This window comes from Danaus plexippus, assembly GCF_018135715.1.
Source record: "Danaus plexippus chromosome 3 unlocalized genomic scaffold, MEX_DaPlex mxdp_25, whole genome shotgun sequence".
Lineage (NCBI taxonomy): Eukaryota > Metazoa > Arthropoda > Insecta > Lepidoptera > Nymphalidae > Danaus > Danaus plexippus.
In genome coordinates, this window is record NW_026869844.1 from 4,499,194 (window position 1) to 4,522,611 (window position 23,418).

The 23,418-nt window shown below is 40.3% G+C and overlaps 2 protein-coding genes across 3 annotated transcripts; both read left to right on the forward strand.

Moving 5' to 3' along the window:
• Window positions 1–2,922: 2,922 nt before the first annotated feature.
• Window positions 2,923–6,214, forward strand: LOC116768102 (thialysine N-epsilon-acetyltransferase-like). The gene is made up of 4 exons (XM_032658743.2): window positions 2,923–3,141; window positions 4,467–4,518; window positions 5,268–5,473; window positions 5,548–6,214. Exons 1-4 carry the CDS (start codon window positions 3,055–3,057, stop codon window positions 5,722–5,724), a joined length of 522 nt encoding a protein of 173 aa, XP_032514634.2. The 5' UTR covers window positions 2,923–3,054; the 3' UTR covers window positions 5,725–6,214.
• Window positions 6,215–9,190: 2,976 nt separating this feature from the next.
• On the forward strand, window positions 9,191–17,536 carry LOC116779783 (guanylate cyclase 2D). 2 transcript variants are annotated; one of them, XM_032674220.2, is made up of 15 exons: window positions 9,191–9,993; window positions 10,596–10,942; window positions 11,012–11,377; window positions 13,293–14,224; window positions 14,292–14,409; window positions 14,481–14,774; window positions 14,855–15,010; window positions 15,087–15,258; window positions 15,327–15,467; window positions 15,873–16,065; window positions 16,147–16,411; window positions 16,499–16,676; window positions 16,760–16,902; window positions 16,985–17,114; window positions 17,182–17,536. In XM_032674220.2, the coding sequence occupies exons 2-15, from the start codon at window positions 10,732–10,734 to the stop codon at window positions 17,294–17,296; spliced, it is 3,414 nt and encodes a 1,137-aa protein (XP_032530111.2). In that variant the 5' UTR covers window positions 9,191–9,993; window positions 10,596–10,731; the 3' UTR covers window positions 17,297–17,536. The 2 variants fall into 2 exon arrangements, with proteins under 2 accessions (XP_032530111.2, XP_032530119.2); XM_032674228.2 differs by having other exon boundaries at window positions 9,191–9,987.
• Window positions 17,537–23,418: the final 5,882 nt, after the last annotated feature.

The following is a 23,418-nucleotide window of genomic DNA, read 5'->3' on the forward strand; positions in this document are numbered from 1 at the left end:
GCCGTAAGTTTCCTCATCAGACTTGCATAGCAGTCATCTTTAAATATAGCCAACGTATAATTTTTCAATAACTATTAACTAAACATAGCATCTTCAAGATACTAATATATTAAACACAATAAAGGACACTTGTACCTGTTGCACATGTTTATTACATAAGATCGGTTAATATAATTTCATTATGATGAGGTTAATCTAAACGCTGAAACATCAAATAAAAAACCCCATTACATATGTATCTGAATATCACGGCTCTTAAATGATTTTAATATGAAAACATTTACTGAGTTTGGTTTCTAAACGTCCCTACCCGGACCTCTCTCTGGATCCTCTTCGTTCCAGTGTGAACTTCAGTCAAGTTTTATACCCCTAAGGTCTTTGTATCGATTCTTTAGAAATAGAAATCCTTAGGCTTCTTCCCTTCCTTGACACTCGTTGGCAGTACTCGTGAAATTTCACAGTTGTCACAAAGCAGACGTAAAAGTAAGTACAGAACATCTACGAGTACATTGCAAATTCAACTCGATAAAGAACAACTAGGTACCTACTAATTAAGAATTGTGAAAGTCATCAATTTCATTTCAATAAAGATCGTCTATTGCTAGAAGATGTAATAAATTATGTTTTATTTCCTTAACCCTATAGAAAAGTCATTGAAAAATCTATAAATTATAAAAGCGCGTTTTCAGTCTTAACAACAAAATTGTAAGGATTCTTGGAAATTAAGAGGAGAGGAGAGATATTGAAGTGTAACTTTTGTTTCACTTTTTCTTTATTTTAATAAATACAGTCATTCAGGTAAAATAAAAAATTGAGCACATCATTTATCCGAGTCACCGATCCCGATATACGAACCCGTCCGAACGCGTACACAATCGGCGACAATAAAAATGCTACACGGTCAGCTACAGTGAACCGACCCGAGCCAGGACGAACTCTGCCAGCCTTCTTTTCGAGTTCCTTTTAGTCTCGCGACCGGCTGTAATGCGACATATAACAGACAGACGAAAAAATTAAAATGTTATAACTGGAGGTTCACTTTAATAATAAGTGGATATTTCTACCGAGTAGCAATGTTACTAATGTGAGCAAACAAGTCACAAAGGAAATTAGGGACAGTATCTAGTAAGCCATAACGAAAAGATTAAGTTTTTTAACAACTTAAGTTCTCCAGCATCTCTTGTTTATGACTTATTAATAACGATCCAAGTAATTCTAAGGATGCAGTGTCAGGATCAAAGAAATTCAATTCTATTATACAATATTGTCAGATGAATCAGAGAGTTTTAAAATTACTACGTTTTGCCCGAAACTTCGGCCTATTGAACTTCTTGGGTTCGGAACGGAGCACAAATACACCGAATACAACTGCCACTCGAGCCGCTCTAATATCGAAAGTAACTGCAGTACAGAACCACTGATTATAGATGGCGGTGTGCTGCAAAATTGTTTCTTTAAAAACAATCAACTGTCTTCACATTTCGTAGTCTTGAATCTGTTAATGCTATGTTGTTTCGTAAATATTCCTTCGATGAATAAATAATTTAAAACAAGCGTAGATGTTAACGTGACGTGTCATCACAACGGTAGGTATCAAAGTTTATTTCATTATTTGGTCATTTAAACTTTAAAGAATACAACAAACACAACAGTTGAAGACAGAACTCCGGTTCTGAGAAAATTAATTTTTAAATGACAAATTCAATTATAGTAACTTTTTAATACAATATTAACTTTTCTTTATTTTTATTCTGTCAGTTCTATTAGAATATTTAAATTAGCCGGTTTTTATTTTATTGACCCTCGAACACCAACTGTGTATAACTAATTTACTAAAAACATTATAATTAAAATCTATCAAATTGTCCAACCTCTCTTGAGACTTTTGGTCGCTTACAGACTTCTAGTTTCCACTTACTAAACATGGTCTGTGTGAAGATATTCCTATTCTGGAAATCTGTGAATAGAACCTGTAACTAAGCTTGTAATAAGTACCGAAATAAGTAAAAACGCAAATTACTTAAAGGACAGAATCTTTATTAACTTCTTTCATTTCAGCTTTTGTCTATCAATATAATTAATGAATACCTACAATAAAACTAATCAATATTGCAACTAAACTAACATTAATGTTCTGATTATTCCCAAAGTTCCAAAATCAAAATACGCAAGTTCATATAAAATCGGAGTTCGTGATGTGATGACTTAAATGATTAATTAGTTTTGTGACTAGACTGGGGTTCAAGCAACAAGCCGGATAATCATCACACATCACAGATCACAAGACATCAAGAAATCCATAAACATGCCAAGGCGTAGTTAAATAATACAATAACTCAAGAAACGAACGTGCCACAAGAACCTTTTCCTATGTACAAAGAATTCAAAAGTGGCAAAGTTGAGTAGCTAATTTTGAATACTACCATCTATTGGTCATAATGTACAAATGAACAATTAGTTGACGGACGACCAGTGGTACCACAGTACAATGAAAGTACAATGAAAGACTTTTAATCAAAATCTATTCTATCTATTAACTTGTTTTTACTTGAAAGAACAATAAACGTCTATACATCCTTTCAAACCTGCATTTATACTTTTAATAGGATTTTATAATACAAGCAATGTCATTGCAGAGTCATCTGTGTTCCCAAGCTACAAATAAAAGACACCAAACCTAACATTCCATCTCTTCAACTAAACGGCCAATGTAATTAATTAGTTCGAGGTTAGATAGATGGCGCTATTTGTAAGAAAATTCAAAACAATTTTATGTAACAATAAGTTAAGATAGATTATAAAAATAAAATATTTCTGACATATAAGAAATATTTTATAATATAATATATATGTATCGAACTCGTTTCATTATTTTACAATAAATTACATTTAAAACAGAAACTTCATTTTTGACAAGATATTTTAGATGTAGATGACTGCATATTATGTACTTGGTTGTGTATATAATCTCATGATCTATTTAAGATCAGTCAGTTTTTAAGAGTGGTTGTAGACAGACGAGAAACGCAGTCTTAACATAAGTTACCAGTAGATATGTCTCAAGATATAAGTAAATCACCAACTCTGGAGGTGCGAGCAATGAATCGTGATGATATGGTTACCGTACACCGCCTCATACATGTGAGTTTTGTTTACAGTTGCGTTCTTTACAGTATACTATCAATTACCAACTGCAACGTCGAGTGGCATGTGCTAACGTTAATGTTTAAAATGTAAAACACCAAGTAGACTACCTCAGCGGTCCACAAAGTAAGACCTTTAGATGTCAAAGGTTTTCCTCTTATACTTATTAATGATTGTGCTCATATTATTGATAAGTATTTTTTATTTGTACTAAAGTTTATATTTCGAAATAAAATCATTTCTCTATTCTGAACGTATTTTCAAACTATTCTCTACCAAAAAAATGCGTTTTTCTGTCATTTCAATAAAGTTTTCAGGTTTTTGATTTATTATAGTTTTAACATAAATAATATTAATAACACTTATTATAAATCATTATCATGCAGAAATTCTTAACTGATATACATATTCTATAACCAAGTAGTGTTTCTAGTTTGAGCTACTAATTAATCATTCCTGAGGTAACTGTGTACCTATGTGGCTTGTATTTGTGAGGAGACACTCTGATTAGATACTTTGACTTAGTCATTTGATTATAGCTTGCTTTATTTGTTGACGGTTTATGAAGTGCAGTTATTGTAATCATTATCAATTGTTTTTGCTTCCATCTTTGAGTCCATTTAATTGATTTGTATAACTGTCACTTGTTCCATTGAAGATATGTTTTGAGTCCTGTTATGTTAATATTTGTTACACTTGTCTTATACTACATAGTTCATATGTCCTTTGGATATGTTGCATATTCTATCAGAAATATTACATTATATTGTAACACTTTATACTATAAATAATTATGCTCATGAATAATGATCACATGATGTGTTTGAGTTTTAAATACATGAGGTAGTTGTATAATTTTAATGTTTTAAATTCTCTTCAGATATCAATATGCTTTAAGCCATTATTTTATACCTGTCAGGGATCTATGTACAATTTGGTGATGTTTCATATTTTTAATATATTCTCTAACTTTTACAAAGTCAAATAGAAAAATATAATAATGTCTTATAGATACTGAATTAGTGCCTACTGCCATCTATGCTATCTTTATAATGTTATGTTATGTAATTTATGTGAAATGTATAAACATCATCAGAATAATCAAATGAACTAATGATTGCTCTGAAATTAAAATATTGCTGTCATTCCTGTAGTTGGAGGGATTCATGTCAAGTAAATTAATATTGTTATAAAGTAGTAAGAAAACTGCAAACAAGCATCATACGTATTGAAAACCTCCAGGACTTGAACACTGTTATGTTATGATAATTAATATTATATTTAGAAACGGTATATTCACTTGTTTCATTCAAAATGTCTAGGAACTGGCAAAGTTCGAGGGTGTCCCTGATGGTCCGCAGCTCAGCGTGCAGGGTGAGACACTGAGTTGCTCTTGACACATCAGTCATCACATCATAATGTCGGTTGTATAAAGAACTTGTTTCTCCTTTTATTATCGTAGATGAAGTTTTAAACGAAAAAGTCTCGGCCCATCATAACTTTAGGTTTCATTAATACATATTTATGTGCAAGTTGTTATCAAACAGCTTATTGCAAGCTACTCGATAACTATTTATCAAATATATTATAATATACAAATCTACTAGAGAGAGAGTTTCTCACAGTCGACTGTTAAGAGCAGTTTCTTCTTTAAAGTATTAATTTTAACAATGTTATTTCTCTAATCTTCTTTTTTTTTCACTTAAAAGAACATATTTATTGTGTGTTATATGAAATAGATATGTTTTTTTGATAGTTGTGATAAGTTCAATTTTTTTTGTTTCTCTGTGGATGATCCCGTACATATTTATGTTAATAGAGATCTGCAGTTGTTCTCTCAGTGCGACCGACCGACAGACAGATTGTGGATTTACATTAAATGTTATAATTCCTACTTATAAGACACTGGGATTAAAAACATACCGCGAACTCTTCATTTAATGTAAAAGTACTCACCAAAGTTTTAAGCTACAAGGATTTTTTAAAGAACTATTCCATGGATGCCGCGTGTTAACTTTTTCGATATGTCATATAATGCGGATTCTCTTCTTGCACTTTCCTCCCAGTCGTAGTGTCTCTTAAGGAGCAGAACTTTAAGCAGTGTTTGCCTTTCATTGCCGCAGATCTAATAGAGGACGGGTTCGAGTGTTCCTCGCCGTGGTTCTTCGGCCTGGTGGCGTGTCGGGGCGAGCGTATCGTGGGCTACGCTCTTTGTAACCGCGCCTACTCCTCCTGGACGCGGCGCGCCTTCTACCTTGAGGACCTGTTCGTGCTCCCCGAAGAGAGACGGAACGGCGTCGCCACAATCATGATACAGGAGCTGTGCAAGGTCGGATAGGGTGACTACAGACGGACACGCGCGCTGGCACGAGACTCACTTCAATGGTTTGATCTGACGCTCAGATGGCGGTGAGGGAGGGAGTCCACCGCGTGGACTGGCACGTGCTGGAGGACAACGAGATGGCGCTCAGGTTCTACGGTAAGTTAGGAGCCGTAGACATGAGGCGGAGCGAGGGGCGGGCGGCGCTCAGACTGCACAGGGACCGGATAGAGGCCGTGGCGCGGGGAGACTTGCTCTAGCGCCGCACACACGAGGGTCGTTGTTGGCACCGACTACAACACCACAAACATTATAGTTTCATATCATCATTGATTTACTCTCCACTCGTTGAAAGAAATGCTTGTATTGAATTATCTTCAAAGATAACTTTCAGTATGACTAACGACCGCAGCCGTCTCCGCTCGCTTCTGTTATGTCCTTTATATAAATATCTGAATATTCAGTGTCATTGTTCATTACCAGAATGCTCAATTCCTTCGAAATGGTCTTTTAGTGTCCTTTCTCGGATACAAATTGTTTTAATTAACGATGTCATTTAATTGACAATGATTGTAAATATGGTCCTCATTAATATTTTCTACATTTTTAAATATACGCCTAAGACTACAAACTACTAACTTCAATAACTAATGTGTGGTATGTGTTATAGTTACGTATTACACGAGCTACTTATTTATAACCATATATTTTTATATTATTTTGACAATATTTAATAAAGTTTAAACCATATCTGTTTTTTTATTAATCTTCAAGACTACGACTATCTTAAATTGTATTTTGTATTTTTTTTAAACGCACAATGTTTTCACATATATTACGTTTGGTGGCAGCAAAGGATGCAAGAAAAATCTGTTTAACTTATAAAACTATGTTCAAGACACAATTAAGACTTATAACTTACTACATCCTTAATAGCGGCCCGAAGTCAGCGGTCGACTCCAGACTCAATATATGTTAAAACCCATTTCCCAATCCCACCCATGACTCAGCCTCAGCATTTGGTACTTAACACCAATGATGCACTATAAAGGTTATGCCTACCTAACACCTCCCCCAGTAGAACAGCGACTATTGAAGACCTTGATCGTAAATTGCGCTGTGAGAAGATCTGATTCATCTCTCTGAGTTTCAGGGACGACGAGGATGTCTTGCTGCGGATTTTTAATCTCGTTGGTTTGTTTCTCGACATGTTTTTATATGTCCGGTTATATCTTTGCCAATGACTGTATATGTACCGAATAGAAGCGTATGCAATGGGATCGTATGATAAAGGCTACTATCGTTTTCCTTGCTGAAGTGTCCTGATGAATGTAGCATTATAACTTCGCTATGGATTGTAGATTGTTTAAATAAATTTAGTTTAAGTTAAATATTTGGTGTGCCGCTGAACTGCCTGTGTTTACTTTAGAAATCTTCAAGGTTTAAACCATCGTTAAGGTTTGAGATGGTAAAATTGATTGCTTGCGTGGATTATTTGTAGGGAATTACAGTGAAATAGTTTCCTTGCAGCATTTTATAGACGTCTTAACTCCCAGGCAAGCATACTACAGTTGGAGTTAGGAAACTGATGGTGTAGTATTGTAATTGGTCGTGGAACTTCTCATAAGCTGGTGTAAGTAGAGATGTGACGACTGGTTTGCGTTCAGGAAATTATTGCTACGTAGGAATGAGGGCTGTTATGCAGTCGGGCGATGTTGGCCTGTGCACGGTGTGTGTCTCTACACATAGATACCCTTTAGTGGAATCTGGCCATTCTGTTTCTATGTAGGTACTCGAAGTATTTCAGTACCTACACTGTGGGAACAAATGGTCAGTTAGGTCTATGTGTAGTGCGTCTCGCGGTTAGATGTGTCCGGTAATAACGGCACTGGTCAGCATTTGGTAAAACTGTAATCTGCTGTTTGATTATGGAGAATATTATGTAATTTTACAAATTCAGCAAATAGTAGATTTGTGAACTCAATACAGTTATCTGACACTAAAATAATATAAGATATCAAACGATAAGTACCTACACAATTTGAATAATGTCTTAACTGTATTTAATGCATCAACAATCGTCCAAAATATTATAGTTAATAAATGAACAATTTAGAAAAGCTTTCACGGTGGAGGGACAGAACAGAATAGTGGTCTTGAAGGATTGTGCTCGTACTTGCCTTGACCGCACACGTTGCATTAATTAATAATTTTAGTCATATCTTCTTTCACCTTTGGCCCAGTAATACCTATGCGATAAAGCCGGGTAGCGCTCATTGATGGCTCGTTGATTGATTTTACCGACGTGATATTTGTTATTTATTAATCTCCTTGGTTCTTAGCAAGCATTATGTTCAAAGCAGAATTATTAAAACTTTTGTTTTATTATGGAAATACTCGTGGTCTTTACTAACGGGGTATTTATAAGTGAGCCAGTCTTAATCTGGGGACGAACATTTCCTTTAATAGCTTGAATGACATCTTGTTCGAGCTTATTTTCTGACACTGGAACTGTTGTAAGTGTGTTTGTTTCGAAAGATTTTGCAACGGTTTATTCTCCTTTAACATGGTTTACAATAGTGAAAACTAATGGTTTTGGGAATTTAATCAAGGGTTTATCTGAAAATGAGACTTCTACAATGGGATATTCACTATCGGTGTGAACGGTTACGGGGTTACAGCTGCCCTCAACCTCTGAGACGGTCCTGGTTAGGGAACCGTCTTCAGGTGCAGTCACCGCTACGAACTTATTTCTTCGTTGTGGATTACTATACGGCATAAGGCATCCTCATTGGTATTGATTATTTCTTGTTTGTAAGCTACTGAGAAATCGTAGTCTAATCATTTTAGTCAGCATCTTGTAAGTTTCGAATTTGTTCCCTAAAGATTCATAACCGGAACGGAAAATAAGCTATTATAATGAGCTTATTTTCCGTTATAAATTAAATTTTTTTGTCGTATAAATAAAACTAAAGTATTCGGATACTACGCGTTTTTTATTATTTTACAACTAAACAATACCAACGTTTTGGTTCCTTTCCAGAAAACGTGATCTCGTTAGTCAGTTTTGTTATTTGACATCTACCGCCATAGATTTCTTAATTTGCTAGCGTATCGCTTTGGACACACCTACAGTAGCTCTTGGGATCTGGCAGTGTTGTTATGGACACGTGGACCTGTGGTTTGTCGATTGTGTGTTCACACATTGCTGACTTCGAAGCGCCTATTTTTTTCCTGAAGCCCGAGACATGTATACATGTCTCGGGCTTCAGAAAAAAAAAGTATACTTTACTCACCGGTGGGTGGTTCTTGCGATGCTGGCGAGGCACGCGCAGATTATATGTGGTGAGAGCATATTTAACTTTACTGATTCATTCAAGGTTCAATTCACTAAAGAACTAGATTTATAAAATAAAACTTTAGCTTTACTTGATATTCTTGTCATAAGGAATCCAGCAAACCCTGTAAATATTGTTAATCTATTTTATTATTGTAATATATAAAAATTTTCATGATTTTAATGAATCTATTTTCGATCCAACGGCACGCTTGGATTTCAACCTGCGTGTGATAGGTACATTACGGAAGGGTGCATCACAAATACAATTATCCAAATGACAGAGGCATGTTGACTGAACTCAGTGTTTGTTTTAATAACTGACTAAAAAACCGAAACGGTCACTCAGAACGCCTTGCACTTAACTTCTTCTCCGTGTATGACTGTAATGCGACATGTGATAAATGAATAAGAAAAATTTGACGTAGAAGTTTCATTTTAAATTATCTGCAGTTACACCTAATAGTGTTATAAGATTTACTGGTGTCCAATTTGTCTAAAGAATTATTTAAATTATTTTCTTTTCCACGTAATAAAATTGAATAACTATGAATTTCTAGATAGTGAACTGAACTGTGACCCAGATACATCATACGAGGTCAAAAGATACAAACTCATGAAGATACATTAAAGAGCTGAACAAAGCTCAATAATGTATATTAGGAATGTATATAGTAATATTGGGTCACGGTCACGCCAGGTCGGTTCGGAGTTACTTTCTTAAACTGGTATACTTAAAAGGGTTTCTAACAACTACTATAAACTTTTTACACGGAACTTTAGACTGCTTTAAGCCTCATTTTATTAGCTTTTTTTATGTTGTGCTCTGGACAAAGTACGAATGAGATCTTATAGAAGGTCTTGAACCGACGTGTTCCATCATCGATGTGTCCCAGAGGTGTCCCTGACAGCGCAGACGCGACCCTCCCCCCGCCTCTCTTTTCACTGGAGCCTTATGGTTTCAGTCCGTCAGTCCGTCAGTCTGTGGTCCATGTCGACGGTGCTCGAGGTCGTCACACGTCTTTCTCGCGCCTTGTCCGAGCTCGATCGTGTCAGCGTCTGTGCCGGCGGGTCATCCTACTTTGACACCATCGTTTCCGGACCTACAACACTGTCCATCGATCGTCCCAGTTCCCGGTGGTCGGTGGCCCGTGACGGCGCCTCGGAGACAGTCTTATTTTACTCTGTGAGAGTACGCATTGTTTTATGTCGAATTGGTCTCTATGAAACATGTTACACGTAAAAGTTTACATATGAAAAAAAAGCAAAATGTTAGATAGGGCTATCTACCCCGTGAGTAATTTAAGATTAAATGAAAAGATTCGAGACATTGTTTTGACCGTCATCCTTAATTACTATAGACGTTTCTTGTTCGCATTTGCCTTTTCATTAACTTAAAAACTATATTACTGAATGCCTCATTAAGTTATTAAAAAGCTTTTGTCCGGTTTACAGTTTCATTTGCTTCCAGTAATAATAATTGACAGGTGTGGGTCGTGGGTCAATCATCGTTATAAAATAAATAAACAATTTATGAACACATCAACAACAGATCCATCATTTTAAATATTACTTATCATTGGGTATTTCAATATGTATCACATTAGCAGTATATATAGTAACTAAAGCGAAGGAAACCTTTTGCTTAAAAGATGTCGTTCGAGGAAAAAACTTTAAAGTAGATCAGTAGGTGAATATAAAACCATGTTTGAAGAAGTTTAATTAAAATATAGGATATTTAGAGAAGCGCTCGTGTGACCGAGTCTCTGTGTGATCAAGTTATTAACGCACTAGAGAGCTGTCGTTTGATCGGACGCGATCAAGCGAGCGAGTGCGGCGGAGCGCGAGCGGCGGCCGGTCCATGCCGGGGGCCTTGTGACGTCACGAAACGCGCGCCCGCGAACACACACGGGCGGGCGCGCTCGGACTGATGCTGCAGCCTCTCCTGCTGGCGCTGGCCACAGCTCGGCCTCTCGACACCGACCACACCAACGACACACAGCGGCTCTTGATAGTGGCACGACAAGCTTGTCACGCCGACGACCCTACCCTCTACTCTGCGGACCTGTTCTCCGCTCATCTCACACAGTATGCGCCGTCTCAGCTCCGGACTCGTCCTTTCCGTCTTCTTAATTACGAAGGTGAGTAATAGAACTTTTGAAACTTTTATCAGGAATAATATGACAGTCTAAAGTGACGTCTTCTCTCAGAGACCTGCGGCCCTCGCTGGTCCGAGGCGGTCCTGGTGGACGTGTTGCGGTCGGTGGGCGCGGGCGGGTCCGTGGTGGGCGCGGGTCGTGTGGGCGGTCGTGTGTGTGGTGGCGTGTCCCCGGCCCTGCTGTCTCTCGGACGGCCTCTCCCTGGGTCGTGCTCTGAGTCCCCGGCTCGTGCCGCGGCCGTCTCTCTCTTGGCTCGATCTCTGGGCTGGCGGCGCGTCTCTCTGCTCGTGACCGGAGTCCTCGACGAATGCTCAGCCGCTCTTCTTCGGGTCCAAGAGTCTCTCGTTACGTCCGGTGTCCTCGTGAAACGCGCACTTCCTCGACACCTCGAGGACTCTTTCTCGATCCGTCCCCACGGTGAGTTACTGAAACCTCGAATATATGTCTATTTTATATGAGATGTCTGACTGATATCGTTTACTTAACCCTTCTTAATGTTTCCCCTTCAACAACAAACTACTAGTACTATCATTCGTGTCCGTGCGAGGGTTTTTCGGACTTATATATCTCGCTGCCTGCTGGCATGTCATATATCATATTATAAGTCTCATAGATATTGACGTGTTTATTTGCACGTTGAATCTGATCTCGAGTCCGACAATGATTCAAGATATTTCATTATAAATGTGTACGATACAATGAAACATTACTCACTTTGATTCAGCCTGTACATTACAAGAGCTTCAGTTTGAGTACGTACTTCATCTTTACTTTAGCCTCGAGGTTGAATCATTAAGGTTAATAAAAATAGTAACCAAATTTTATTTGTTGCCTTCAGACGTAATGTATTTAAAAAAAGTCGTAAAAACAACAGATTTATTTATTTACAAACAAATGGGAAACACTGCGAACATAAGAGCTTTTAACAATATTTTTAATATTTAGATGTATTAAACAACAGAAATACAAGTTGACCTGTTCCGTGAACGCAGGTAATGTCGACTTTCGTCCTACTTTTCTCACAGCTCAATGAGGCCGCTGCGTCGCAGATCCGTTGCTTATCCTCTTTAATACGATCCATAACACTTTAACAGAAGACTTCACCTTATATGCATTACATATTATATAAATGTCACAAATTTTTACATGAAAGGTTTTAGTCAATTCAACATTCAAAAAGATATCAAGAATAAATGCTCGAGGTCTCGTCTTTCAAAACGCGTGTAGATGATGTGCCACGCGTCGGCAGTTCTTCTGTTCTTGAGACCATGTTAAACATTGGTTCTATACAGATTTTGATAGCAAGCAAGTGTATCAATTGACATAACATATATTTTTTCTAGATAAATAAAAAAGTTACGAAATAAATTAAAAACTTTATTTTCAATAATTATGGATAACAGTAGTAAAACCTCGCGAGAGGTGTTATATCATAGAAATTATGTAATAGATAACTTTATAAGAAGAAGAAAAGATAGTAAATGATATTTTATCTTATCAGAACCTCAAATAAATGAGGATTTTTTTTTGCTTTCAATTTATTTTTGATATTTTAGTGATGGCTAAACACTACGGATCACTCGATCGCTTTTCGAGTAATTCTTATCAATCCCATTTGAATATATATATATATAATATGGGATTAGTATAAGTGAATAAGAATATTGAATAATAATGACGTCACAAATGTAACTAAATGTATGTTGGTCGCACAAACTGAACTCGTTTCTAATGTTTCAGCGCTAGCGGTTGAAGTTATCTGCCTCAAAATTGAATAGCAACCTTTCACCCCAACAAAGGACACGCGTTGAAAGTTAAATAAAAGCCTGTAATAAAACTATTTTCAATCCGTTCCGACTTTTAATGATTTATTATTAAATAAAGTGGAATAGAAATGTTTCAAACAATTAATTTCTCCTAATATTTCTAAAATATTAAAAAATGCCTTTGTTTATTTTACCTTGTATACGTGAATTATTAGGTGAGGTGCGGTTAGTAACAAAACATAAATACAGATTAAAATTTAAATTTTATTTGAATGTTTAAAAAAATATCTTTGTACGAGTTACATCCCCTGATGTCCATATCGAGGGAGAGCATTAAAAAATTTTGGGTTTAGGATGACTTGACGTATCACTGAAAAAGATAACATATTTTTCAGTGTAATAATTTCTTCTTCTAAATTAACGTTCGTGATTACACCCGAACACATAGTTACAGGCATACATACATGCAGACATACATTGCAAGTTTAAAACAAAATCTCTGATATCTCTGACCTAAACTGTCTGTGTCCAGTAACTTAAAGTTCCAATTTCTTTACGTTTTTCAGCTCTCATTATCTGTGGTTCGGCGATGACGGCCGCGATACTATCAAGAAATGTGAATAAAATTCAGATACTTATCTTAAATGTAATAGATCCTGAAGTAGAGACCTCTTTGAAAGGTAATGGAACGAAAACTATCGACAAGCAATCGGCTAATGTTACAGGCAAAGAGAGATCAATGTATCAGAAGTTTCATTTCGGCGAACTTTCTAAAGACAGCCTTAATGTTATCAGAGAGAAGCCATTACTCCTGCTGAGTGACAGGCAGTTCGAAGTTCAGCACCTGGCCAAGGATAATTATGATGAAATAATTAGGGCCCTTTTAAACTTCAGGGAAGCGGAGATTACCAGAATGGAAAAATACCATCATGTTTTTCATTTATATAGTAGCATAACTAAGGAAAACGATTTGTTCTGGAAGCAAAGAGCAACACTTAATATTACAACTGAGAGATTGTTAGATAATTATACGTCACACTCCACACTCGTGAATATAGACGCCCTGAAAGAAACCGAACTCGAGGAATTTAAACTAGAGGGCGCATTTGACGAAACGGTCGACGCGAAGGTCTCCAGCGGTACGGACGCAGCCTTACACATGACGGTGTTCACGTTGTTCGTCACCTGTATCTTGATCCTCATCCTCACCTTCGTCGTAACATGCCTCAAACGGGTGTTTGTCAACCGTATGCCGAAACGTTCTCGTGCAGTTCCGGTTCTTGCTTCCACCGACTTCCAGTTTCCATCCGATGAGGGACGACGTGTGGGCGAGGGCATGGAGACGATGCTCACGTGGCTTCAACAGCTGCACGAATTCGGAAGCTCGGAACCGGAGCGACCCGACTTACTGAAACGGCCCGAACCCTTGGGGCAGTCCGCACCCTCTTCTACGTGCAGCATTACACGTCTTCCACTGGACAATCGTACCAGATATAAGGTAACATTTACGAACTTTTTCCCTAATGTAAAATATAGAGTTTCCAATATCATTCGCTGTTCTTTAGGGCGACCCAGTTCATATGAAATATTTACCTGCGGCTTCACTCGAGTTGCGTCGCAAATCAATAGACGTTTTACTCACGATGCAGAGCCTTCGTCACGAAAACGTAAACTCCTTCATAGGTCAGTAACATGTAACAGGAGATATTTGTGTGAGATATAAAAATAATTAAACTTTTTTTTTCGTCACTAAGGATGTTTGACGGACACAAGACCAGCTCTCGTGTTCGAAGCTTGTGGGAGAGGTTCTCTAGAAGACGTCCTCATGGCTGACGATATCCGGTTGGATTGGACGTTCCGCCTGTCGCTGCTAACGGACCTGGTGCGAGGGATGCGCTACCTCCACTCATCGCCGCTGCGTGTTCATGGTCGACTTACTTCACGTAACTGTGTAGTCGACTCCCGATGGGTGTTGCGTGTCACCGATTATGGGATTCCATCGTTCACAAAGACGCAGTCACTGCCGCACCCTCCGCGTACCGCACGAGGTTCGTTTGTTTTTAAGACGATCGAATGTAATTGAATTGACATATTCATTCATTCTATTTTTGTAATGTATTTATTATAGAGCTGCTGTGGACGGCGCCGGAGCTTCTTCGTGAAGCCGATTCAGGTAACGTCATCTGCGGAACGCAGCCGGCCGATGTGTTCTCTTTCGCTATAATCATGCAGGAGGTTATTGTCCGTGGAGAGCCTTACTGTATGCTTCCTTTTACGCCGGAAGGTAACATTATAACAATCACTGTGTAATAGATGTCTTTTTATTTTTTTGATGCCACCGTACGAAATTAAATTTACAGAAATAATAGAAAAGTTGACTCATCCCCCGCCTCTTATAAGACCGTCCGTGTCCATGAGCGCTGCTCCCCCGGAGGCAGTGAGTGTGGCACGTCAGTGCTGGAGCGAACAGCCTCATCTACGACCAGACTTCATACAACTCTACGAGGTGTTCCGACACATGCATCGAGGACGGTAAGGGGAACTGTTCTCGTATGTCACTTCAGTGTACTTATTCATAAATATTATGCTTTTTATTTCAGAAAAGTCAACATTGTAGATTCTATGTTCGAAATGTTAGAGAAATACAGCAATAATTTAGAGGAATTGATAAAGGAACGAACCGAGCAGCTGGACATGGAGAAAAAGAAAACGGAGCAGCTCCTGAACAGGATGTTGCCCAGGTTTATATAAAACAGACTTTATCATCACTTTGACTGTCTCTGATGTGGTAACGTCGTTTATCCTTCTGTGGACTTTTATACATTTAAATATAAACATAGACTTTAAAGGTTTGGAAACTTTAACATTAAGATGAGAGCAACAAGAAAACAAACTAAACTGAAACATTGGACTACCATACGACAAAAACATAACATCTGCTAACTGTAATGGTGGCCTCTGATATGATTATTGGCAAACATATCTTCAAATAGTTATGAAAAAATGTTGGGTTTCCAACTTCTAATATTGCGGTTTTATGAAATTATAAATAAATTGTAATTAATTTTTTCCCGGTCGCCTTATATTACAAACCTCTTTTTTTTAAGTAAAAAATGTAATTGTATCAAGTCCGAAATTGTTTTCAGAACAGTAGCCGAGCGATTAATTTTGGGTCTCCGAGTGGAGCCGGAAGAGTTCGAGGAAGTATCCATCTACTTCAGCGACATCGTGGGTTTCACATCAATAGCAGCGCGCTCCACTCCCGTCCAGGTCGTTGACCTGCTCAATGACCTGTACACCACCTTCGATGCTACTATAGAAATGTACCGAGTCTACAAGGTCAACCCTGTTCCAATATATAATAGTTTTAAGATAACTGGAAGAATATCCATCAACTAAGTAAATTATTTTTTAAAACAGGTGGAAACGATCGGTGACGCGTACATGGTGGTGGGCGGGCTGCCGATCCGCTCCAGCGACCACGCAGAGAGCGTGGCGACCATGGCGTTACATTTATTACACTTGGCGGGACAATTTCGAATTCGACATCTGCCAGCGTCTCCTCTACATCTCCGGATAGGGCTCCACACGGGCGCTTGTTGTGCGGGAGTGGTGGGACTCACTATGCCACGGTATTGTTTGTTTGGTGACACGGTCAACACAGCTTCCCGCATGGAATCCACAGGTAAATACTGAATCTTCTTATCTTTTTATTCTTAATTGAAATACATCTAATATCATTCCAATTACATACTATTAAACGTAATACCAGGAGCGGCTTGGCGAATCCAGATCTCGTCGGCGACGGCAGAGAAACTCGCAGCGGCCGGCGGCTACAGGCTTCGCTCCCGAGGACTCACGCAGATTAAAGGCAAAGGCGTCATGCACACCTTCTGGTTACTCGGAAAAGAAGGCTTTGAAAAAACTCTGCCGACGCCACCGCCGTTGAAGTAAATGTTTACATCCTCTGTGATAACAAACAATATCCGAAATTGGAACAGACTTGCAGTCACGCTCACGACTAAATTTACAGATCGGAAGAAGTTCTCTTTGAAGCAGAGAGCGAGAACGACTGTGACACTAACGAGGCGCCACTGAGCGAGGGACACACCACCAGCCTCACACAATCCGTGGAGCGACAACGTTCCGATCCATCTCCGACAGTCGACAGATTTTGTAAAACGACTTTGCGTTTCTTAATTGCATTATTCATTATTCAAAGTAAGGTGTAGTACGAAAGGCTCCTCTCATCCCACAGCATGGCGAAGGTCTGGTGCGGTCTCCGCGGAGAGCAGCCCGCCAGGACCGACCTCATTGCGAAATCGATACTTACGTTCATCCGTGTCCACTGTGGCAGGCTTGGTCGATACACCGCGCCTATCGGATCGGTAGGATCCGTCGAATGTGTTGCCTTTCAATAGTAGCCAAAAATACTCTAAGGCTTCCGTTGTACAGGTGGACTACATCAGGATCGCGCGTGCTGCGGCGTCAGTGGTCGCTGGAGCGCGGGGACGAGCCTCGTTACCGGACCCGGCGCGACCTCTCCACTCCCGACGCGTCCGCTCGCTGACCGCCGCCACCGACCCCGTTCAACCCCTCACCAAACTTCCCCGACAATAAATATCGTGTTCCATTACGACCTCCTTCCTTCGTAGCGACTAGATGACTATTGTGATTGTGGTTTCGTAAGAGTTAGATCGTGTCTATAAATATTTTTATTAAGAGATTTTCTCCGATTTAAATGTTCTTTTATTTCGGACAAATTGTGTATTTTTTAATCTTTTAATTACAAATAAAACTTTTATCTTTATCGTGTTCGTTATTTAAATCGACAGGTATGTTCATCTCTTTTTATCATAAAGGTCGACAGAAATCAGTGTGCGAACAATGTTTATAGCAGCAAACATTGAAGTGTTCTATTTGACCTTTCTGTTGAAAGTCTGGAGCATTAATGTGTCGCATAATACCAGAATATATTCCCCTCTGTTCAAGATATTCGTGAGGGTATGATCTGCTTTGTTTAAGCTGATATATTCCAATAGTTAAATTTCGTAGTTCATCCCTTGTGAATCGTGGAAAACCTAGAAGATCAAATTCACTTAACAGAGTCCATATCGCTCCTTTTCTTGCTCAGACACTTTTTTTCTTCAACTGTTCGTTGTAAGCAATTGGGCATCTTCACTACAACAAGATAGAATTTTTTAAAATGAAAGTTTGAAAGAACGTTTGGAATTGCAAAAAAATCGACATATTTGAGAAGACGAAGAAGAAATCGACAAATTTTAAAAGGGAGAAGAGTAAGACCTGTTACTTTTTTTTTTTACTTACTTTATTAGAATAAACTAGGAACCAGCCTCAGCTTCGCATCGGCTCTTTACAAAAAATAAAATAGCCTATTTAATTTTGAGAATTATTAAACTTATATTATGATAACTTTCAAATGGTATGCTCGATTTAAATGATTCAAAAAGTAATTTACAGATACCGATGTAGGCTTGAAAACGAAATAATTTATTTTGATAAGACCTAATACCGTATTTATGTAAATAGCTTTCCAATGAACACTTTAGGAATGCCATTTTTTTTTTTTTTTTTGTAAATTGGATATAGTATGTTATCGTTAAGGTATAAATATATGCCACCGCGGACTTTTCTGGAGACCTATATAAGATACACAATTCCGCCATATATTATTTTAAGGCAGCGTTTTCGTTAAAAGTTCTCAGACGCACATGTTTTCCCGACATCTTCAACAAATATCGTTAATATACACACAAGTAAATACAAAAACTTACCAAATTATATCCTAAAACTTTCCTCGATGACGGCGTTGTATAGTAAGTGCTTCTATTGTTACCTCTTTTGAAGCGGAAAGTGATGTCGGTGTTGTTGAATCTGTGAAGCTCCGGGTTTTGGCGCAGGAGGGTACTCACCAGATCCTCCAGTGCCATGTCGGAGCTGACTCCCTTCAACAAGGTCATGGGTTTGAGCTATCTAGCTGGTTCGGCTGTCACTGGCGCGTCTGGTTTGATTTGAAGCTTAGTGAGAGCGTCGTCGCATTGCGCCTGGGTGTCAAACTCCACTCTGATCTTCGCCGGAGCATAGGTGCAATCTCTGAAGGAGATGCCCTTTTTGAAGGCCTCAACGGCCTCCTGTCTCGTTTTGGTGGAAAGTTTAGTCGCGTTTTGGTGGATGGTATGGCGGGTGACTGGGATGGGTTTGAGCTGGGTGGGAGCGGGAGGTGTGCGCCTGATGGGCTGTGCCGGGCAACTGGCTTGTTGTGCGTAGGTGGGGTTTGGGGTTGGGTTCGAGGCAGAAGCTGGAAGATTGCGGGGAGCAATAGCGTTGCGGGTCTTGGCCGGGGCGGCGGCGGCGGCGGCGGCCGCTACGGTGGCAGCGAGGGTGGCGGAGGCAGGCTGGGCTTGCGCAGGGCGGGAATGCAGAGCCTTGAGCTCCTTGAGCTCGGCTTGCACGCTCGCGATAGATCGGGCGAGCTGTTGCACCGATGTTATTATGGCGTCCTCTGCAGGCGCCGTGTTCGGGGAGTCAGTGGGGGAGTCGGCTTCCTGATCTCCTCCGCCGCCTGCACGATGTGTGTTTTGGCCGCGGAGGTAACGCTCTTATTTTCGACGACCGTCGTGATGATGGTCGCCGCGAGTGCTGTGACGACGCTGTGCAGCGATCCAGCATCAGTCACGTCCTCGGCCAAGTCCGGGAGGGGCTTGGGGTTGGAAGGGGGGGCCATACTGGCGCCCGCAATGTCTTTTAATGACAATATCACTAGTCACTCATGTTTTTTAAACTTAAACTAAAATACTATGTTGAGGGGGAGGGGTAGATTTTCAGAGGGGAAGAAATAGTCTATGTAGATAGGGATTGGAAAACTGGGAACTATGGCGAAAGAATTACTTAAAAATGTTAATAAATAGTCGTGTAGTGACGGCAGATTAGAATACAGGTGTCACTACCCCCTTCTCTTCCCGCGGCTGTCGTAAGAGCCGACTAAGGGAGTATACATTTTACAGAGACCGGGCAGCAGCGGTCTCTGAAAACCGAACATCATTCAACTGCGATCGCCAACCCGCCTGCCCAGCGTGGCGATTATGGGCAAGTCATCCAATGGGTACGACAAAAAAGCCACGGCCCCCAGTTCTCGGCGGTCCCGCTATTCTTGGTCATGGTGGCGACCATGGTAACGGCGGGACGGGGGGTGTGAAGAATCTCCGGGCTACGGGAGGCCACCAAAATAAACTGACCCTGGCGACGTACAACGGACGCACGTTACGGCTTGACGAGCATCTGGCGCAACTCGAGGAGGAACTTGGGAAGATTAGGTGGCACATACTAGGGTTAAGTGAAGTCCGAAGATCGGGGGAGGACACCGTAACTCTTGAATCGGGCCACCTAATGTACTTTCGCGAGGGAGACCAACAATCCCAAGGTGGCGTGGGGTTTTTGGTAAATAAGTCCCTATCCGATAGCGTTGTGGAAATGTCTAGTGTATCGAACAGGGTAGCGTACCTCATACTAAAGCTCACCGAGAGATACAGCCTCAAGGTGGTGCAAGTGTACGCTCCGACCTCGACACACTCGGATGGTGAAGTGGAAGAAATGTTCGATGATATATCGAAGGCCCTCCACTACACTACTAAGACTCACTACAACGTTGTTATGGGAGACTTTAACGCTAAAGTGGGAGTACGGACTTGCAACGAATCGGTAGTAGGATCCCACGGATTTGGAAGTAGGAATCATAGGGGGCAAATGCTCGTTAACTTCCTGGAACGAGAGGGTCTCTTCTTGATGAACTCGTTCTTCAAGAAACAGCCCCAAAGGAAGTGGACGTGGCAAAGCCCCGATACTATGACTAAAAATGAGATCGATTTCATCATGACGGACAAGAAACACATATTCAGAGACGTCTCCGTGATCAACAGGTTTAATACCGGTAGTGATCACCGACTGGTACGAGGCTCTCTGAATATCAACTTTAAGGCTGAACGTGTCCGTCTGATGAAATCCAGGCTCCGACCTACCCTGCTCCATTCCATAATAAGATCCGAAACGTTCCAGTCAAATCTGGAGAACCGATTCACTGCCGTGGAAACCACAACGGACGTAAACCAAAACCTCGAGAATGTGGTTCGGATCCTCAGGGAAGAGGGTACGAGTTTCAGTGCAACGCAGCGTAGAGGCAGGAAGTCCAAACTTTCTGAGGAGACTCTAGGGCTAATGAAGGAACGACGTGAAAACCCACCCGTCACTTCGTCGGAAAGGCGGATTCTAAACCAAAAGATCCGTAGACACGTACGACACGATCTCCGGTGCTCTAAAACTCTTTCGATTGAGAGAGCAATCGAGCAGAACCGGGGGTCAAAAGTGTTCGTACAATCTCTTGGAAGAAGCCACCTGACGAAGTTGACTACTGCAAGTGGAGAAGTCGTTGCTTCAATGCCGGCAGTCCTTTCAGAAGTGGAAGACTTCTATAGCCGGCTCTACGCATCGCAGACATCTCGGCCTGATCCCGTGTGTGAGGATCCTAGAGCCACTTTAACACGCCACTTTTCCGAAGACCTGCCAGAAGTCAGTATTGGCGAAATTGAGATCGCTCTTGGGCAGCTTAAAAATGGAAAAGCCCCTGGAGAGGACGGCATAACAACAGAATTGTTGAATGCCGGAGCTAAACCCGTACTGAGGGAGCTCCAAAAGCTGTTCAATTCTGTCCTCTTCGAAGGGAGAACTCCGGAGGCGTGGAGTAGGAGTGTGGTCATCCTGTTCTTCAAAAAGGGAGACAAATCCCTGCTGAAGAACTATCGACCCATTTCCCTGCTAAGCCACGTATATAAGCTGTTTTCAAGAGTGATCACAAATCGTCTTGCGCGAAGACTCGACGAATTCCAACCACCGGAATAGGCTGGGTTTCGGAGCGGTACCATAGACCACATTCACACGGTGCGGCAGATTATACAGAAGACCGAAGAGTATAATCAGCCCCTTTGTCTAGCATTCGTGGACTATGAGAAAGCTTTTGACTCGATTGAAACTTGGTCTGTTCTGGAGTCCCTGCAACGTTGCCAAGTTGATTGGCGGTATATCCAAGTGATAAGATGTCTCTACGAAGCCGCCACCATGTCCGTCCAAGTACAGAATCAGCAAACAAGTCCCATACCGTTGCATCGAGGAGTGAGACAGGGGGACGTTATCTCCCCGAAACTGTTCACAAATGCAATGGAGGATATGTTTAAGACGCTGCGCTGGAAAGGACGAGGTATTAACATTAATGGCGAACACATCTCTCACTTGCGATTTGCAGACGACATCGTCATTATGGCAGAAACGCTGCAGGACCTACAACAGATGCTTGATGACCTGGCTGACTCTTTTATACGCATCGGCCTACGGATGAACTTGGACAAAACCAAGGTCATGTTCAATGAACATGTTCTACCGGAACCGATTGCAGTCCATGGTATCGTTCTCGAAGTTGTTCAAAAATATGTCTATCTGGGGCAAGTATTGCAGTTGGGTAGAAACACGAGGTGAGGACGAGGTGAGTAGAAGAGTTCAGCTGGGTTGGGCAGCGTTTGGGAAGTTACGCCGAGTCTTAACATCGTCGATCCCACAATGCCTAAAGACGAAAGTCTTCAATCAGTGCGTCCTACCCGTAATGACTTACGGAGCCGAAACGTGGACACTAACGGTACGGCTAGTTCACCAACTCAAAGTCGCTCAGCGAGCTATAGAAAGGGCTATGCTCGGAGTTTCTCTGAGGGATCGCATCAGAAATGAGGTGATTCGGCAGAGAACCAAGGTCATCGACATAGCCCACCGGATTAGCAAGCTGAAGTGGCAGTGGGCTGGCCATATTAGCCGCAGAACCGACAACCGTTGGGGTAAACGAGTTCTTGAGTGGAGACCGCGTCTCGGCAAATGTAGTGTAGGACGTCCTCAGGCAAGGTGGAGTGACGATTTGCGCAAGATGGCTGGCAGGAGCTGGATGCGAGTAGCCGAAAATAGATCTCAGTGGCGTGCAATTGGAGAGGCCTATGTCCAGCAGTGGACCAGTATGGGCTGATGATGATGATGATGATGATGATGTTAATAAATATCATATATATGGAATTTAATAGATTTTTATAAAAACGGAATTACGTAAATAAAATTGAAAATTTACTTTTTTTTTATATATATTATTTTTATTTTTTTATTTGACGTGCTAGGAAAGTGTTTAATGTCTTAAATGGGAGAGGGTATGGAAAAAATGATTTTAGAGACGGGTTTAGGTGTGAGGGAAAGTAGGAAAATTTTTTTACAGCGGAAAATGTACAAAAACATTGATTTTGTTAAAATTAAAACTGTGTGTCACTAAAGTCTTAATAACTTTGATTGTAGTAGTCCGATAATTATGTAATTTGCACTAAATTATAGATATATTCATGAGGAAGATAATTATAATAAGTCCAAGCGAAATAAACAGAATGACTTTTTATATAGATTTGAAGTTAGCTAGAGTCGTTAATGTTATTGAAAACTTAGAATCAAAATATAAAAAAAACTATTAGAGATAAAATTAATAACTAAACGCTAAAATACTAAGTAAACTGTCCTTAACACTATGAAAATTCAAAATTCGGAAAAGCTATTTTCCGAATTTTCCGACACGTGGTGATTTATGTTTTTTCTGTTTTTTGA

What these genes read in the sequence shown, in the direction of transcription:
- LOC116779783 (XM_032674220.2), top strand. Translation starts at nt 10,732, where the DNA reads ATGCTGCAGCCTCTCCTGCTGGCGCTGGCCACAGCTCGGCCTCTCGAC. An exon ending in ACAATCGTACCAGATATAAG is followed by an intron (nt 14,225 to 14,291) that starts GTAACATTTACG and finishes GCTGTTCTTTAG; the next exon opens with GGCGACCCAGTTCATATGAA. An exon ending in CCCTCCGCGTACCGCACGAG is followed by an intron (nt 14,775 to 14,854) that starts GTTCGTTTGTTT and finishes TATTTATTATAG; the next exon opens with AGCTGCTGTGGACGGCGCCG.
- LOC116768102 (XM_032658743.2), top strand. Translation starts at nt 3,055, where the DNA reads ATGTCTCAAGATATAAGTAAATCACCAACTCTGGAGGTGCGAGCAATG. An exon ending in TCCGCAGCTCAGCGTGCAGG is followed by an intron (nt 4,519 to 5,267) that starts GTGAGACACTGA and finishes TCATTGCCGCAG; the next exon opens with ATCTAATAGAGGACGGGTTC. An exon ending in TGATACAGGAGCTGTGCAAG is followed by an intron (nt 5,474 to 5,547) that starts GTCGGATAGGGT and finishes TCTGACGCTCAG; the next exon opens with ATGGCGGTGAGGGAGGGAGT.